Below are 19,819 nucleotides of genomic sequence, written 5' to 3' on the forward strand. Positions count from 1 at the left end.
AGCTGAACATTCCATGCAATACACACCCATTATAAAATCTGAAACGGACCCAAAATGTTTCTGAAACTTAATCTGTGACTTCATGAAAACTGTGCTAGCTATCAGAATGTCCATTTAGCTCAATAACGTCCATCGTTTTGTCTAAGTTTTAAACTTTGAATCATTTTTCTATGTTAAAGTATGGCTGGTCAATATGGGTCCAAAGTTAAGTGTTTTTTTAGCTCTCTTCACGACGAAACCCCATTCAAGTCAATGGGGAAATTTTGCTCAGTTTTTGGGGATTTTCGGGAAAACCGCTGGATGAATCTCTGAGAAAAGTCATAGCACACTATTCCCAATCAGGCCGCATGTTTTGATGTACTTTTTGCGCAGGTGTTGATAACGCTGTGTGAGGAGAAGTGCGCCAAACTTTCTGGATAAACATTATTATTATTAAGCCTGATGGATTATATATATGTATATTGAATAACTTTATTGATCCTCCATCAGCTGGACTTCACTGATATTAGCAACATGCTAACAGGCTAATGGTGTTATGAAATCTGTCAGTGACGACGAAGTTGATAAAGTTTTCATACAGACTAAACTTTATTGATCAATGGTGATTAAAAAACTACGTTAGAACAAACTGAATCAGTCCAGAGTCCTGATCCGCTTCTATTGGGACCGCCAATCAGTCAGAACCAGGTCTTCTCTGGTTTGTCATGGTCTCACAGTTCAGGACTCAGGAGACCAGCTCCTGAGTCCTGAAGGACTGGACTTGTCCCCACTTTGTCCTTCTCATGGAGACAAACCCCACAGCTACATGCTAACTTTGGCCTAAAGGATTTGTCCTAAATGTCCACCTGGTCCTCCCTGGTCCTCCTGGTCCTCCCTGATCCTCCAGGTCCTCCTGGTCCTCCTGGTCCTCCTGGTCTACCTCTCCGCGCTGATCTTGTACCGGAGGACGAAGTAAGCGAGGAGCCTCAGAGAGAAGAAGAAGATGGCGAGGACGATGAAGTCCTGGTAGAGTTTGGCGTCCAGCATGTCCAGCTCCTTCAGGATGGCCTGGGACTTCTGGAAGTGACACGTGTCGTCCGGGTCGCAGTGCAGATCGTCCCGGTCCAGACTGTAGATGGACAGGATGACGCCCTCGAAGCCGTACCTGAACACAACACGGGAAACGTTCATGAGCTAGAGGATAATAAACAGCTTCTTTCTTTTGTGATCGACGAGTGACAGAAAGTTTGATTCTTTGACGCTTTTCTGACGATTTCACACTAAAACTCCCTGAACATGGAAGCTGTAGTAGTAGTACTCTGATGTAATTGTACTTTCCTTTAGTATTTCTATTTGATGCTACTTTATACTTGATTATATGACTTTTAATTTAAAGATTGAGACTTTAAATCCAAATCAGAGACCTGTAAAAGTTAAAATAATGATTTTAATTCTCTTCACGTCTCTAAAGCTTCACACATATTTAACATCAATAAACGGATAATTGATCCGTGTCTCTCCCATTAATCATGTCAGGACCCCTCACTTTGATCTGAGGTTTACTTCATGGATTTAAGGTTTTTAGAAGGAAATAAAAAGTGTTCCTGAAGTTTCACCGGAATAAGAAAATGAATATATATATATATAGACAGACAGACTGACAGATAGAGAGATATATTTATACATAATCATACATTCATCATAAAATATTACAGACTCTTAATTAATGTGATGAGTGACACTGTAGTGACGAGGTAAAGGGTAAATATGAGACTCTTCTTCTGTCTGATCCCAGTAGTTGTGTCACCACGGCGCCCCCACCTGACGTAGGAGATGTAGGACATCCACTGCAGATACCAGGGGATGGTGTCGAAGCTGACGAAGAACCCCGAGAACAAGAGGACGGGGATCGCTGTGACCGGACCCACGAACGTCGCTACCTGCAGGAGACAAAGGAGTGACGTCAGCAGCCGTCAGCGAGGTCACACAGGTGAGTCCAGGTACACCGACCTGCAGAGAAGTGGACGCGGCTCCGATCAGCAGACCCAGACTCTGAGCCACCAGAGAGGTCAGGACTCCCAGAGACAGAAAGAGGAAGAACCGGCCAGCGTCCGGAGGCTGAGCTGTCATCCAGTACACAATACTACAGTACACCACCGGGAACACTACCTGGACAGCACAGGGTCGATAGTACAAGACAGTGGTCAGTGAAGTATATACATATACATATATAGATATAGACACACACACATACAGTATATATATATATATATATATATATATATGTGTGTGTGTGTGTATCATACCACCTTACCTGGAAGGGGACGTCAGCCATAGTTTTGGCCAGGTAATAAGCCTTCAGACTGTACCAGTAGTTCAGGTGTTCCCTCAGAAAAACTCCCATCTCCAGAGGAACTGAAGCACAAACACAAAAGACACACAACTCAACGTCAAATACTTCGAATAAAATGAAATGTAATTCAACATTAATACTATAACATGAACATTATTACTGATACATAAACATTATTAACATTATTACACACACATTAACTTTATTAACATTATAAATAACACATCAACATTATAAACATAACCACATCTGGAACCAGCAAAAGGTTTTGCAGGAAAAAGGATTTAAACTTGTACTTCTATAAAGGTAGAGCAGTGAAGTAAAAAGCATCATGAGAAGATAATGCTCAAGTGAAGTAGGCTACAAGTACCTCAGACTTGTACAGAATTACAGTACTTGAGTAAATGTACTTGTCTGATCTGATGTTCAGGCTGTGACTTACATGTGAGCACTGTGGGCATCAGAGCAGCAAACATGAGGAACAACATGGAGAAGAAGAGGAACCCTGAGTTACTGAGAACCTTCTTGGCCTCATTCCCGATGCCCAAGTACAACAGACCAATCAGGACGCCGATCCCGATGTGAGAGGAGATCCTCAGGTGAGTCAGCACCTGGTCGACCAATGAGAGCGTAGATGAGTCATTACAACTGTTACTACGATTGTAACTACGACTGTTATTATAGCTATTATTACAACTGTAACTACGACTGCTAGCACAACTGTTAGTGCAACTGTAGTACAACTGTTACTACAACTGCTAGTACAGGTTTCATGACATTCTGTGCATCTCAGCTGCAGTAGCTGTCAGTGTCCACTGGGTGTCGCAGGGTTTCCTCACCGAGTCTCTGAGGATGCTGAGGAACGTTCTTCTGAACAGGATGGAGAACTGAGTCATAGAGCTGGCTGAGAAACTGTGACACCCTTCAGACGACAAACTCTCCTGAGACAACATAAGGTACCTCTCATTTAATATACATATATTACATTACATTACGGTCATTTAGCAGACGCTTTTATCCAAAGCGACTTACAATTCAGTATCTATCTACACACCGTAGACGCAGCTACGGGAGCAATTTTGGGGTTAAGTGCTCAAGGACACATTGACATGATACATTTTTCTTGCTCAAGGACACATTGACATGAGACTAGTAGAGCAGGAGCTGGGGATCGAACCACCAACCCTCTGATTGAAAGGCGGCCCTGCTCTCCACTTAGCCACGGTCACCCCTTATATATATATTGAATGATAATGTTTGTGTATCTTTGTGAAGAAGACAGTGAACGTCTCCTTGTCCTGTGCTTGTTTCTGACTTGTGTGCAGTGTGAGGTGTGTTTGTTTCTCACCTCCTCTGTGCGCTGCCACAGCAGCGGGTGGAGGTTGGTGACCCCGTTCAGGTCAGTCTGATGGTCCTTCTCACACTTCCTGTCCTGGACAGCTTTCACCAGCCGGACCATCTGGTCTCCGTATTCTCCAGACGCCACCTCCATCACTGAACACACACAGTGGTGGTACTTTTACTCAAGTACTATAAGAACACAGTCCAGGTACTTGTACTCTACCTCCTACTTCTTTAGAAGTGTTGATGTTGAATATTTGTGATAAACTCCTTTGTATGTTGAGAAAACCCTCCAACTTCTTGAGCTCTTTAAAAAGCTGAAAACATATTGTTTTCTGTAGTAGATGTAGTAACTTACATTCCAAGTACCTCAGAATGGGTAGGTTTAGGATGTAAAATACTTGATATAATCATTTGTGTTCACTGAAAAGCCCTTTGTCAATGTTTGTGACCTGTGGTTTCATTCTGGACCCTGATTGGCTCCAAACTAGTTGTGATGTCATCGATCCTGCAGGTGAACCGTTCTAAGTGGAGCAGCGCACAGTCTCACACAAAACTACAAAGGTCTCTTACCGAAGTCTGCAGGGTTGTGGTATGTGGGGCAGTTGAGTCCGAGGTCTCTCAGGTAGGGAACCAGACTGGAGACTCTCCCTCTGTAGATACACTGACCCTGACTCAGGACGTACAGCTGCAACACACAGACAACCGCGTTTACAACCAGGAAACTCACTCTTTACTGCAGTAAAAGTACTAATACACACTGTGAAAATACTTCACTACTGGTGGACAAGAAGCATTGCGTTCCAAACCTGACTGTAGTACAAGTATATTAATGTAGTTAATGTCGAAGTACTGATTGATGAGTAAAATGTTTTCCCATTCTATCTGATGTTTGTGGGATCATATTCCTGCAGCATTAATGTGTTTGTAGCACGTTAACTCCTTTATATCCTGTTTAGTTTAATCTACATCAACAAATCATATTCTAGAAGAGCATCACGTTTGTAGCATCGCCGTCCTGTCAGAACCTATAACCAGTAAATAAAGAGTACAATATATACCTCTGAGAGGTAGTACAATAAAGAGTACAATATATACCTCTGAGAGGTAGTACAATAAAGAGTACAATATATACCTCTGAGAGGTAGTACAATAAAGAGTACAATATATACCTCTGAGATGTAGTACAATAAAGAGTACAATATATACCAGTATAAAGTACATTATTTACCTCTGAGATGTAATACAATAAAGAGTAGAGAGTAAAGTACAAGTACTTCAACTGTGTACTTGAATTCAGTACTTGAGTAATGTTACTTTCCACCACTGTGTATTATTGATATTTTTGTGTTGTTGTTGTTGTTGAGTTTGTTCCTCTGGGGCTGCTGGGTAATGTAGTTCAGTGTGTGTGTGTGTGTGTGTGTGTGTGTGTGTGTGTGTGTGTGTGTGTGTGTGTGTGTGTGTGTGTGTGTGTGTGTGTGAGGTTACCTTGTCGAAGAGTTCGAACAGCTTGGCGCTGGGTTGGTGGATGGTGCAGATGACGGTTCGTCCTCCCTGAGCCAGAGCTTTCAACAGAGAGACCACCTGGAAACAGGACGAGCTGTCCAGACCGCTGAGGCACAGGAAGCAGATCACGTTTATGTTACTTTGACAGCTGAACAGTCTGACCCGGGTCACATAAAGTCTTTACAATCTGTGAAACAAACGACACCCTCCAAAACGGTTTTCTTCAACAAAGAACACTTTGATCAAATATCTTCAGTTTTTGGTGAATCGAACGATGACATACATTTTTGTGGAAACTAAACCAGACTAAGGTGAGCCCCCGTCACTATGAGGTTTCTGACCTGGTGGGTTCATCGAAGAACATGACCGGAGGATTATTGACGAGCTCCAAAGCGATGGCCAGCCTCTTCCTCTGACCCCCCGACAGATGGGACGTCCTGGTTTTAGCACAGTCCAGTAGACCCAGAGCCATCAGGATCTCCTGGACCTGAACCCCCCCCAACACACACACACACACACACACACACACACACACACACACACAGAGAGAGACCACTTTAACCTCTGATAAATATATGATAAATATATAACCAGGAAGTAGTCAGGGGTCAAAACTCACCATCTCTCTGCGAGCCTCCTCCTTCTCCTGCAGCTTCAGGTTGGCTGAAACCTGCAGGCACAAGATCAGTGATCCTGGATGAGAAAGTCCAGTATCAACCAAAACCTTCAGGGAACTCTAGTCAACACTGCAGAAACCTGAACTGGCCAAATAAAACAAAGCTAGCTACCAGATTACACTGTTAATTAATTAATTAATAACCAAAAATCTATTTTGATAGTCATTTTTCCTGATTTGTTCGTTCCAGATGAAATAATGTTAATAATGTTAATGTGTTAGTATTAATGTTAATAAAGTTAATGTTAGTAATAATGTTAATAATGTTAATGTGTTAGTATTAATGTTAATAAAGTTAATGTTAGTAATAATGTTAATAATGTTAATGTGTTATTATTAATGTTAATAATGTTAATGTGTTAGTATTAATGTTAATAAAGTTAATGTTAGTAATAATGCTAATAATGTTAATGTGTTATTATTAATGCTAATAATGTTAATGTGTTATTATTAATGTTAACTATGTTAATGTTTTAGTAATAATGTTAATGTCTTAGTAAGAATGTTAATAATGTTATTAATGTTAATGTGTTAGTAATAATGTTAATAATGTTAATATGTTAGTAATAATGTTAGTAATGTTAATAATGTTAATAATGTTAATGTGTTAGTAATTATGTTAATGCAGTTAATGTGTTAGTATTAATGTTAATAATGTTAATAATGTTATTAATGTTAATGTGTTAGTAATTATGTTAGTAATGTTAATAATGTTATTAATGTTAATGTGTTAGTAATTATGTTAATGCAGTTAATGTGTTAGTATTAATGTTAATACAGTTAATGTGTTAGTATTAATGTTAATAATGTTAATAATGTTAATGTGTTAGTAATAATGTTAATGTTCATGTAATGTGATTTTACTAACAAAATACACATACTGTGTGGTATTGGTACTTTACTGTACCAGGGTGTCTTTACAGTGTGGTATTAGTACTTTTACTGCAGTAAAGGAGGAGAGTACTCCGTACCATCATGGCTTCCTGTACGGTGAGGTGAGGCAGCAGCATGTCGTCCTGCATGATGTAACAGGAAACCTTCCTGAAGGAGCGCAGGTCTCTGGGCTGACCGTTGATCAGGATCTCCCCCTTCATCCCCGTCTCTCTGCGTATGAACACATGGTATACATACATAATAAATACAAACTATTATTTCATATGCTGACTCTGGATGTTGCTCACATGCTACATTTTGACTTGTGTGATTCTTGTGTTTATTGTACGGCAGGTCAGTTATCTTGTCTGCCACTAGAGGGCGCTCTGACGCCTCACATTGTTTCTGTGCGCTGATGAAGGATTCTCTCCTGCTGGGTTCTTCTTATTATATTTTAGAGGGAAACACATTCAGTGAGTGAAGCTGCCAAAAATATTCATTCACTTTCTATGATAATGGTGATAAGTCACGCTCCATTAAGAGCATTTTCATGTTATTACAAGATATTTGTATATTATCACCACACAATACATAAACCAATAATTCATTTTATATTTTCAGCTGATACAGACGATGAGTTTCCTCTTGAGACAACTTAAAGAAATAAGAACAATAAACCAACTTCTGGTGTTATAGAGAAACGTTGATCTGTTGACTTTGTGTTTCACTGGATTCATTAAATTATTGTTCATGAATATTTATACACATAAGACACACTGCACTGTGTTAACATAAATACAGTCAGCCGCTTGAATATATATTTCCTGCTCACTGAAAACAACATCTGATTTCTGCATGTTGGTTAAAAATAATAAAATATAGTCATATTGTGAGATGAACCCTTGTGATTGTAAGATTAAAATATTTGTATCCGGTTCCTTCCTGTGATGATCTTTTCTGATCTTCTGAGTTTTATTGTAAAAATAACACGAGAAGATAATCACTAAAGTATTCACATTAATATTCACATTATTGAATATTCTAGTTCTATATCTGACTGATAGAAGCTAGAACCGGTAGTGAATGAGACTTTAGCAGACCAGTACCCACCTGTACCCGGCCAGGATATTCATGAGGGTGGACTTCCCGGCTCCAGAGGGCCCCATGATGGCCACCAGGTCCCCGCTGGTGAATTTCCCAGAGATCCCTTTGAGGAGAGTTTTGTAACCTGAGGCAAGACACAAACAATCAGTCTGCAGGTTCCCAGCCGGTCTGAGAGCAGCTCTTTGTCTTTGAGTCCTCCAGTCCTCCAGTCCACGAGTCCGGTTTCACAGCACTTTGGAGGTTTTACTCTGCACCTGGTTTCACGTGAATTTGACACTTAAAAACCTGAACACACCTGAACTCAGATCAATAAGGTGGACTTCCTCCTGGAACATAATCTGTCTCGTTCACAGATGGTTGTTGCTCACAGATCTATATATATGATATATTATATATATATTATATATTATATATATTATATATTATATATATATATATTATATATATATTAATAGTTTATGGACAAATCGAAACGACCAACTGAGGCTGCTGCTCTCCAAACAACAAACATAACAGGAGGAAGCTAAAAGTATATAAATATTGTAATCTTGTGTGAGATAAACTGAATAAATAAGAGAATATATGAATTAAATATTTCAGTTTGTATAATTTTCTCCTAAACAAACGAATCAGGTTCAAATCAAAAGTGAAACAGTTCCTTCTTCTGTTCGTTCCACTTCATAACAATATCAGCACTTCAAATTAATGACAGGGGTTACCATGGAAACCAAAGAGAAGGAGGATTTTGATGATGAAGATGATGAAGATGACCTGCAGTAACCGCTGCAGTGTTTATCAGCTGACGGAGACTGAACGCTCTTTAATGAGATTATCAGAATTAATCTGATCGAATCTGATTTAATCCGCCTGACCGACAGTTACCTCTACTACAAATAATAGTAATACACACTGTACTACTGTAACAATACTCACTGTTCTGCAGTAATAATACACACTGTACTACTGTAACAATACTCACTGTTCTGCAGTAATAATACACACTGTACTACTGTAACAATACTCACTGTACTGCAGTAATAATACTCAATGCACTACTGTAACAATAGTCACTGTACTACTGTAACAATGCTCACTGTACTGCAGTAATAATACTCACTGTACTACTGTAACAATACTCACTGTACTGCATTAATAATACTCACTGTACTACTGTAACAATACTCACTGTACTACAGGAACAATACTCACTGTACTACTGTAACAATACTCACTGTACTGCATTAATAATACTCACTGTACTACTGTAACAATACTCACTGTACTACAGGAACAATACTCACTGTACTACTGTAACAATAGTCACTGTACTGCAGTAATAATACTCACCGTACTACTGTAACAATACTCACTGTACTGCATTAATAATAATCACTGTACTGCAGTAATAATACTCACTGTACTACTGTAACAATAGTCACTGTACTACTGTAACAATACTCACTGTACTGCATTATTAATACTCACTGTACTACTGTAACAATAGTCACTGTACTGCAGTAATAATACTCACTGTACTACTGTAACAATACTCACTGTACTGCATTAATAATATTCACTGTACTACTGTAACAATACTCACTGTATTACAGGAACAATACTCACTGTACTGCATTAATAATACTCACTGTACTACTGTAACACTACTCACTGTACTGCAGTAGAACATACTCACTGTACTTGAGTAATAATATGTACTGTACTACTGTAACAATACTCACTGTACTACAGGAACAGTACACACCGTACTGCAGTAATAATACACACATTTATATCGGCTCAGAATCAAATCAATGACCTCGTTACCAGTCGGTCTGCTGACAGAGCTGCACTCTAGGAATACCCATGATACACCAGGGTATTGCTCATTCTCATCCTCATCCTCATCAGGAGGAGGAGTCCTCACACCTGAGCAGGTGTGAGGAACTCTGTGTTCTCAGGGAAACTCTGAATGAACCAGAACACAGAGGAAGAAACTTGAGACTCGTTACTGAACTCAGTGGAGGTAAACTCACGCCTAGAGTACACTGTGTACACGTATCATATTGTGGTAGTTACGTGTTCTTGAAAGTACTGAGTAGTACTAACAGACTGGGACTAAGAAGTAATGAATCTACAGAAGTTAATTAAAGTTCAATTCTTTTCACTTTGACACACTGAGATGTCTTGGTTTCATGTCTGATGAACTCTTTGTGTTCTTTTCTTTCTTTTGCTCTGAGAAGCTGAAACGTGATACGAGAGACTGTTTCTTTAAAAGCTCTTTAAGATATAATTTGATGTTGTTGAGTTTCTTTTCATTTGCATTCTGTTTTTGTGAAGAACAACATAAAAGTAGCCTCATGTAAACTTCTTATGTATTTATGTTTTAAAATACACATGAACACTTAAACATGTTTTTCATGTCATTCCAATAAAAAGTGACATTTTGGATTGAAAAACATCTGTGTTTGTTGTTATATTATATTAATAGTAATATATTAATATTATTCAGTATTCAAACAACCTTTCACTCTTCAGGTGGTTTTGTTAATTTTCTGTATTTTATTTCTCTCTGAGCGGATTCTAATCTGACCTGCAGCTATTTACAGCTGGAGACCGTGCTGAGAAAAACAGATTACAGCCTTAATCCCACACACACACACACACACACACACACACACACACACAAACATCCCAAATCAGACTCTGATAATGATAAACTCTAATAAACCCCTGAATTAAAAATAGAACAGAAAGAAGTGGAAGCTAACTAAGTACTCAGGTACTGTTGGTGTATTTTCAGGTACTTGTACTTCCTTGTATTTCCTTCTTATGTTCCTTCAGATACTGAGAATATTTTATGTTCAAAAGTTGAATAGAAGAATCCAGGTGAGGTCATCAAAATACCATTGAATATGATATATGTATTTATATAAATTATGTAATATTCATATCATATCTCCAGAAGATAAACCCTTCAGATCTAAATGACTCCGTCTTGTAAGTGGTTTTAGATTTAGACTGATTGTTGATCCATCGATCAGTAACTGTTGTGATCAGTGGGTTTGCTGAGGTCCGATGTGGTCTCAGGTGTGTTGCAGTACCTTTCTTCCTCCACCAGGGTCCCTCTCTGACGGAGTACGACACGTCCTGGAACTCGATGTTGACCGACGGCCTCCGTGGTAAAGAGGAGAACCTCTGGGCCTCCATCAGGTTGTTGTCCACCTTCTTCAGCTGTCCCTGCAGCAGCGGCGTCTGCTGGACGCCCGCCGGCCGCTTGTCGACCACCTCGTCCACACAAAGGCACACCGTCCGGGGGTCCAACATGAGGTCCGGGGGCCCGTTGGTGTTCTGAGGGTTTGAATCGGATCAGAACGGCTGATAACTTTAAATCATTGCAGACGAACAATGAGACATCAACCGCTTCATCTGAGGGATTATATTCTGTGTTTGTATAATAATGAATATAATAATCAAACAGTTCATCTTTACCGTCGACCTGTTCGTATTTTTGGCTTCTAGATATTCTTTCCTACTTTGACTGCTGAACTGTTTCTCTCTTCTCTGATCGGTCTTTAGGAGACGTCTGTCCTCTTTGGACTTTAAGTCAGAACTATGAAATCAAACAATATCGTTCCCGAACAACAAAACTGAGCTGTGAGAAAAGTATTCGATTCCTTTTGACGTAACATGGACAATGAGTTGTGTAGGGAGGTTAGGTTACGACGGTTACGACGGTTACGACGGTGACGACCAACGGTGATGACCGTCTGTGATGACGAGGGTTACAATGTTGTGACAACGATGAAAAAGGTGTTGATGGTTACGATGGTTACGACGGTTATGACGGTGAAGACAGTGACAGTCACGGTTACGACGGTTACAACGGTTACGGTGGTGACAGTCACGGTTGCGGCGGTTGTGACGGTTACGATGGTTCCGTTTACAACGGTTACGGCGGTGACAATCACGGTTACGACGGTTACAACGGTTACAACGGTTACAATGGTTACGATGGTGACGACCAACGGTGATGACCGTCTGTGATGACGAGGGTTACAATGTCGTGACAACATGAAAAAGGTGTTGACGGTTACGACGATTACGATGGTGATTACTGTCGCTGACGATGGTTACGATGGTTACAATGTTGTGACAACGATGAAAAAGGTGTCGCCGGTGACAACTGTCGGTGACGTCGGTGACGACGGTTACAATGTTGTGACAACTATGAAAAAGGTGTCACCGGTGACGACGGTGACGAGGGTTACGATGTTGTGACAACGATGAAAAAGGTGTTGATGGTTACGACGGTTACAGCGATTATGACGGTGAAGACGGTTACGCCGGTTACAACGTTTACAACGGTTTCGACGGTTATGGCGGTTACGACCGGCGGTGACCGGCGGTGACTGATCAGGTTCTGATGGTGGAAGGTAATTGCAGTTTGACTTCAGTCTTTCTAACTGTAGTCTGGACCGTGGACCTCTCAGGTGCTGCAGCTGACTCAGGTGAATCCTGTTCAGTCAGCGTTTGTAACTTTACTGCTTATTGCGTCAGTAAATATAATAATAAGAGATCACCGTAATGTTGTAACATGGAACATGGTCCTGATTTACAGTTATAAGACTAAAGCAGGTCATTTTTCACGACTCGAAGTAAACAAATATATTTCACATGTTTTTGTTGTAGATTTCTGTTTTATATTAATGATTCTTGTCCCTATTTTTTTTAACTATGTGTGTAATGTGACAGACAAACAGGAAGCAGCTTAGTCTGACTTGAAGAGGACGAGGCCGTCCTGTTGGAAAGTCACAGACTGTCAGTAGATGTTGTCAGATTAACTGTCAGCTGCTTCTCTGTTGTTGTGTGAGCATCATCCTGCTTCCATAAGGGCACTAATCAGCCTCCATACAGCAGGTCACTGTCGGACACACCGTTTACTATCATATATATATATATATATATATATATATATATATATACACACACATATTTATATATAAATGTATATATATATACATATTTATATATAAATGTATATATACATATATATATATATATATACACACATTTATATATAAATATATATATATACGTATATGTGTGTGTATATATATATATATATATATATATATACACACACATGTATATATATACACAGTGTATATATATATATATATATATATATACAGTATAAATATATATATACAGAATACTGTGTGTGTGTATATATATATATATATATATATATATATGGGTTATATATATGGCTGAACTGTTTCTCTCTTCTCTGATCGGTCTTTACATGTCCACTCTAATGTGTCTCCACAACAAGTCCATTGTTGTCTTGTGTTTTTATTCCCCACTATAGCTCCAGAATGTGTCCACTATGTCCCCACTATAGCTCCAAAATATGTCCACTATGGCCCCCAGTACATCCCCACTATAGCTCCAGTATGTGTCCATTATGTCCCCAGTGTAGCTGTCCAGTCTGAGTCCAGTATGAGTTGTACTCACCATGATGATGGAGTTGGTGACGGTGGGGTTGTGGACGGACCAGGCCGCCATGAGACAGGCCATGACTGAGAGACAGAACACTGAGACACTGCTTCTCTCTCACTCGTCTGATCACTGCTGACCGACACACACAAGTCCTGCCTGCTGGCACAGACTCCGCCCATTGTGTACTAACCACGCCCCCTGTACTCTGACTGATCAATAATCAGTGAGAACTGTTTCAACATTCCTTTAATCTGATGTCACAGAACTTCTTCTGTGGAGCCTCAAAACCAGACACAGTTAAATATGAACACACATAAACATACATATATTTAAATATATGTATATTACATTAAATAGTGTTTCTATTTTCTGCTACTTCCACTACGTCTCAGAGTTAATGTACTTTTACTGCTGATGATGTAATATTATAGATTAAATAAAGTCATTAAAATACAGATGAACACATGAATGTAATAATAAAATAAAAATGATTCTGCAGAATGAGGACTTGTATTTTTGGATCTTTAAGTAAAAAAACTGATGAATCTCATTTTATTTATTTGTCAGATCTTTATTATACTTGTGTGATTTGAAATTATTATTATGGAGAACATGATACAGAGATGTAGAAGTGTGACCCATTGAAGCACTAAAGTGATCAGATGAGCAGCAGCTCCACCTGCTGGATGAACTGAGGTTCTGCAGAATAAACAGTGAAAAGTGTTTCTGTAACAATCTCCATCTTTAATAATTCACAAACTCAGACGTTACAGAGAAATGAAAAGAAAAACATTCAAAGTAAAGTTCTCACTTCCTGTTGTAAGGCAGCAACACGTTAGCATGGTTGTTTCACTCATAGATGCTAATTATGCTAATGATGCTAATCTGAAGTTACAGAAACAAAAACTTCAAACTATTATCATATCAGGCTGCTCGTTTCCACACGTGTGACCTCACAGGTCAGTCTGCTCCATTAGAGGCTCCGCCCACCACTGACGTCACGTTGTGATTGGTGGAGAACATCCGGTCTGAAGAGTTGTTGTGATTTAAGCAGAGAGACAGAGAAGTTATGAAGGTGGAGCTTAAAATGAGGCGTTATTATTATTATGGGATGGAGCTGCTGAGTCAGACTGGTTTGATAACTGATCAATAAATGGAGATACAAACACTAGTGGCATGTTGCCTCTTTGGATCAGACAGTAAGGAGTGTGGGAGCTTTCAGCCACATCGTGTAGTCTTCCTCAGTGGACGCTCAGATGAAGACCACACGATGCAGCTGAAAGCTCTAGAAGACTTTTTTTAATCTACAAGAGAATTTTGGAAACGTTAAAGTTCGATCGTTGCAGCTGAGATCGACTCTCAAATCTCTGAGCGTCCTTGAACGCACCACCAGGAAACAACGATGTCATGAACAAATAAAAACAAACAAAAAAAAAAAGAGTTCATTTGATGTTTGAATGAAGCAGAAGACCAAAAGTACCTGATGTATCAATGTACTAATGTATCAATGTACTAAAATACTAATATACTAATGTATCAATGTACTAATATATCAATGTACTAATGTATCAATGTACTAATGTATCAATGTGCTGATGTATCAATATAGTAATGTATTAATGTACTAATATACTAATGTATCAATGTACTGATATACTAATGTATCAATGTACTAATATACTAATGTATCAATGTACTAATGTATTAATGTACTAATATACTAATGTATCAATGTACTGATATACTAATGTATCAATGTACTAATATACTAATGTATCAATGTACTAATGTATTAATGTACTAATATACTAATGTATCAATGTACTGATATACTAATGTATCAATGTGCTAATGTATAAATGTACGGATGTATCAATGTATCGATGTATCAATGTATAATGTATCAATGTACTAATATACTAATGTGTCAATGTACTAATATATCAATGTATCAATGTACTAATGTATCAATGCACTGATGTATCAATGTACTAATATACTAATGTATCAAAGTACTAATGTATCAATGTACCGATGTATCGATGTACCGATGTACCAATGTACTAATGTATCAATGTACTAATATAGTAATGTATCAATGTACTGATGTATCAATGTACTAATATACTAATGTACTAATATACTAATGTATCAATGTATTGATGTCCTAATGTATCAATGTACTGATGTACTGATGTATCAATGTACTGATGTCCTACTGTATCAATGTACTGATGTCCTAATGTATCAATGTACTGATGTATCAATGTACTGATGTACTAATGTATCAATGTACTAATGTATCAATGTACTGATGTACTAATGTATCAATGTACCGATGTACTAATGTATCAATGTACTGATGTCCTAATGTATCAATGTACTGATGTATCAATGTACTGATGTACTAATGTATCAATGTACTGATGTATCAATGTACTGATGTACTAATGTATCAATGTACTGATGTCCTAATGTATCAATGTACTGATGTACTGATGTATCAAAGTACTGATGTACTAATGTATCAATGTACTGATGTACTAATGTATCAATGTACTGATGTCCTAATGTATCAATGTACTGATGTCCTAATGTATCAATGTACTGATGTATCAATGTACTGATGTACTGATGCATTGACGTACTGCCGTATTGATCCAGTGGTTATTTGGTCTTCTTGTCGGAGGCCAGCGTGTCGTGAAGTTTAGAGACGCTCTTCTCAAACTGGTCCATGGACAAAGTCCCGTTCTCATCGAAGAACGCCGACACAGACTTCGTGAACTCGGCTTCACGGAAGTTCCTCGACTTTCCATCAGAGAAGGAAACTCTGAGAGAGTACTGGTCATCAAACCTGAGACACAGAGTACACCTTAGTGTGTGTGTGTGAGAGTATGTGTGTGTGTGTGTGTGTGTGTGTGTGTGTGTGAGACCAGACCGTTTGAGGGAGGAGGAGAGCTGCCACATGTGATCCGGATCCATTCCAGCTGGATCCTTCTGCAGAGACACCAGGAAGATGTTCTTCTCCTTGTAGGAGGTGTAGAGGGTCAGGATCCCCATCATGATGAAGTACGTGACGGAGGGGGGGCGGTTAGGGAACAGACACCATGACGTCATCACCAGAGTAACGTTCATACTCAGACTGAACTCTTCTTCACGTGATTCAATATTTACTAGAACATGGTTGAACAGAGACGTCCTGCAGCAGTCCGCTTAAGATTCACACCAAAGATAAACGCTGAGATCTCATTGGACGAGGGCCACAGCTCCTGAGACCAGGGACCTGAGACCAGGGACCTGAGACTAGGGACCTGAGACCTTAGACTAGGGACCTGAGACCAGGGACCTGAGACTAGAGACCTGGGACCAGAGACCAGGGACCTGAGACCAGGGACCTGAGACCTTAGACTGGGGACCTGAGACCAGGGACCTGAGACTAGGGACCTAAGACCAGGGACCTGAGACCAAAGACCAGGGACCTGAGACTAGGGACCTGAGACCTAAGACTAGGGACCTGAGACCTAAGACTAGGTACTTGGGACCTGAGACTAGTGACCTGAGACCCAAGACTAAGGACCTGAGACCTAAGGCCAGGGACCTGAGACTAGGGATATGAGACTAGGGACCTGAGACTAAGGACCTGAGACCAGAGACCTGGGACCTGAAACTAGGGACCTGAGACCTGGGACCAGAGACCTGAGTCCAGGGACCTGAGACTAGGGACCTGAGACCAGGGACCTAGGACCTGAGACTAGGGACCTGAGACCTGGGACCAGAGACCTGGGACCTGAGACTAGGGACCAGAGACCTGGGACCAGAGACCTGGGACCTGAGACTAGGGACCAGAGACCTAAGACTAGGGACCTGAGACCAGTGACCTGAGACCAGGGGGTCTCGGTGCCTCAGAAGGATATGAGATGACGCAGCAGGCCAGGACCGGCCTGGACTCTGGGAACGGGTGCAGGAAGTCCCAGACCAGAGCCAGCATGGCGAACAGACAGGAGACGGTGCAGATGACCAGACGACCGTCCACCAGCCCGAAGGTCTCCACGTAACCGTACTTCTCCAGCAGCACCTGAAGGGGACGATCGACCGGTTATCGATGAACAACTATAATAATGATAACAGACGACCTTTCACAATAAAAGCTGACCTTCTTCGCGGCGTCATCCAGCGAGTTCTTCACAGCGGCTCCGTCCCATTTATCTATTTTCACTGGTTTCTCATCGATCCTCCACTGAAACACAGACAGACTCATCATCATCACTAGGATTAAGTGTTATTATTATTATTATTATTAGGATTAAGTATACAGTACTTAAACTAATACTGCAGTAAGTGAAGCGACACACTGGTGTGATTAAAGTAAAGTACACAGAGTGATACGATAACGAGTAATATAATAATATATAATATTATGTCATGTGTGTGTGTGTGAGTCTGTGTCTCTGTGTGTGTGTGTGAGTGAGTCTGTGTCTGTGTGTGAGTCTGTGTCTCTGTGTGTGTGTGTGAGTGAGTCTGTGTCTCTGTGAGTCTGTGTGTGTGTCTGTGTGTGTGTCTGTGTGTGTGTGAGTGAGTCTGTGTGTGTGTGTGTGTGTGAGAGTCTGTGTCTCTGTGTGTGTGTGTGTGTGTGTGTGAGAGTGAGTGAGTCTGTGTGTGTGTGTGTGTGTGTGTGAGTGAGTCTGTGTCTCTGTGTGTGTGTGTGTGTGTGTGTGAGTGAGTCTGTGTGTGTGTGTGTGTGTGTGTGTGTGTGTGTGTGTGAGTGAGTCTGTGTGTGTGTGTGTGTGTGTGTGTGTGTGTGAGTGAGTCTGTGTGTGTGTGTGTGAGTGAGTCTGTGTGTGTGTGTGTGTGTGTGTGTGTGTGTGAGTCTGTGTCTCTGTGTGTGTGTGTGTGTGTGTGTGTGTGAGTGAGTCTGTGTGTGTGTGTGTGTGTGTGTCTGTGTCTCTGTGTGTGTGTGTGTGTGTGTGTGTGTGTGTGTGTGTGTGTGTGTGTGAGTGAGTCTGTGTGTGTGTGTGTGTGTGTGTGTGTGTGTGTGTGTGTGTGTGAGAGAGCGAGTCTGTGTCTCTGTGTGTGTGTGTGTCTAACTACACTAAGGAGTGATCTTAACAGTTCACTCTTTAGTGGAAAACGTAACAATGGAAAGTGTGAAGTTAGTGAAGAAGAAGAAGTCGTGCAGGAACACGTGGTGTCTGTGGTTCAGTGTGCGACAGAAACAAACAGACACGTCACTGATGTCTGAACGGGCAGCTTCCGGTTCATCGGTAGAACCTCCAGACACGTCAGACACTCGTTGACCCGTTAAACCGTAAACCCTCCCCGCCGATGAGACGCGCCGACCCTGCCCTGTGGTCGGACTGTGAGGGTTAGATAACCGGTCTGTGTTCTTAAGGAGTCCAAACAAACAGACTGTTAGAGGGTTCCGATTCATTTTAACGACTAAGTAGATTAAATTTAGCCTGCTAGCGTTAGCTTAGCCTGCTAACAGCAGCCCGGAGCTAGCAGACTCACAGAGAGCCCCCCCCCCCCCCCGTGACCGTGTGAACGACACGCTGCGGAGCTTCTCTTCATCTCTCACTGAAACGAATCAAACCGTTATCGCTCACTTTCTCCAGGAGTCCGTTCTTTCCGTTCCTCGCAGCCGCCATCTTGTCTTCCACTACGAACACGGCGCCTGTGACCTGGCCGCATCTGATTGGCTCTCGGCGACATGCGAAGGAACCGCCACGTATTGACGCGCGTCATCGCGTGCGCGTGCCCGAGACGGACAACAGAGTGCGCGCGCTTTTTTTTTTTCTCGCACACAAAAACATAAAAAAAACCAATAAATAAAATCAAATAAATTACCATATTTTAATAAAATAAAAATAAATTAAAAATGTGTTGCTTTAACTCTAAGTGTCAGGAATGTCACTTACTGTTAAACATTTAACGATATAATTCATAATGACTGTTATTGTTTATTTATTGATATTTTAATGCTGGATTATATTCTACATTTTAACATTCTTCTCTTTTCAAACTTAATCTTACCATACATTTGTGTTTCTATTAAATCTTAATGAAAACGTTTTTTTATTGTATCATTTAAAAGCATTAAAGACTGTTATAGTCTATGTATATTTATTCAAACAGATTATTATTTTCTTTTTCAAAAAATATACTATATCTAAATATTATAATATATATGATAGTTATATTATAATAAACATTTTATAATATAAATTCTAATAAATATAATTTATATTTTCTATTAAAATTAATAGAAACATTTATATATATATATAAATTATATTTATAGATAAATAATATATATAATATAATATATATATATATATAATATAATATACTTTGGCAGCTCTAATTTCTTAGAAACTTCATGAAGTGAAAGAATCATCTTTCTAAATATTATTATTGATTATGTTAAATATTTAATTTATCTGTGTGTAGAAACCCTCCTGACTCTCGAGGTCTCGGCTCCTGAGGTG

The 19,819-nt window shown here is 40.0% G+C and overlaps 2 protein-coding genes across 2 annotated transcripts; both read right to left on the reverse strand.

Moving 5' to 3' along the window:
- Nucleotides 1-673: 673 nt before the first annotated feature.
- On the reverse strand, nucleotides 674-13,430 carry abcg1 (ATP-binding cassette, sub-family G (WHITE), member 1). Its single transcript, XM_068707077.1, has 15 exons — nucleotides 13,350-13,430; nucleotides 10,934-11,180; nucleotides 7,839-7,956; nucleotides 6,827-6,959; nucleotides 5,799-5,849; nucleotides 5,521-5,666; nucleotides 5,162-5,285; nucleotides 4,247-4,361; nucleotides 3,681-3,826; nucleotides 3,172-3,273; nucleotides 2,775-2,943; nucleotides 2,294-2,394; nucleotides 1,990-2,148; nucleotides 1,801-1,919; nucleotides 674-1,144 (listed from the first exon to the last, which is right to left on the reverse strand). Exons 1-15 carry the CDS (start codon nucleotides 13,410-13,412, stop codon nucleotides 916-918), a joined length of 2,022 nt encoding a protein of 673 aa, XP_068563178.1. The 5' UTR covers nucleotides 13,413-13,430; the 3' UTR covers nucleotides 674-915.
- Nucleotides 13,431-14,057: 627 nt separating this feature from the next.
- On the reverse strand, nucleotides 14,058-19,019 carry spcs2 (signal peptidase complex subunit 2). The gene is made up of 6 exons (XM_068705148.1): nucleotides 18,938-19,019; nucleotides 17,488-17,571; nucleotides 17,249-17,409; nucleotides 16,273-16,407; nucleotides 15,983-16,188; nucleotides 14,058-14,362 (listed from the first exon to the last, which is right to left on the reverse strand). Exons 1-5 carry the CDS (start codon nucleotides 18,977-18,979, stop codon nucleotides 16,002-16,004), a joined length of 609 nt encoding a protein of 202 aa, XP_068561249.1. The 5' UTR covers nucleotides 18,980-19,019; the 3' UTR covers nucleotides 14,058-14,362; nucleotides 15,983-16,001.
- Nucleotides 19,020-19,819: the final 800 nt, after the last annotated feature.

This window comes from Cebidichthys violaceus, unplaced genomic scaffold (genome assembly GCF_023349555.1).
Source record: "Cebidichthys violaceus isolate CVI_PGR_0920_01 unplaced genomic scaffold, fCebVio1.0.p SCAF_1, whole genome shotgun sequence".
Taxonomy (NCBI): Eukaryota; Metazoa; Chordata; class Actinopteri; order Perciformes; family Stichaeidae; genus Cebidichthys; species Cebidichthys violaceus.

Excerpts from the sequence above, each read along its gene's own strand:
- spcs2 (XM_068705148.1), bottom strand. The coding sequence starts at position 18,979 with ATGGCGGCTGCGAGGAACGGAAAGAACGGACTCCTGGAGAAA. Across the intron at positions 17,572-18,937 it reads AGAACGGACTCCTGGAGAAA|TGGAGGATCGATGAGAAACC; the intron begins GTGAGCGATAAC and ends TCTGTGTTTCAG. Across the intron at positions 17,410-17,487 it reads TGGATGACGCCGCGAAGAAG|GTGCTGCTGGAGAAGTACGG; the intron begins GTCAGCTTTTAT and ends CGTCCCCTTCAG.
- abcg1 (XM_068707077.1), bottom strand. The coding sequence starts at position 13,412 with ATGGCCTGTCTCATGGCGGCCTGGTCCGTCCACAACCCCACCGTCACC. Across the intron at positions 3,827-4,246 it reads CCACAACCCTGCAGACTTCG|TGATGGAGGTGGCGTCTGGA; the intron begins GTAAGAGACCTT and ends GTGTGTGTTCAG. Across the intron at positions 2,944-3,171 it reads TCAGCATCCTCAGAGACTCG|GTGCTGACTCACCTGAGGAT; the intron begins GTGAGGAAACCC and ends TTGGTCGACCAG.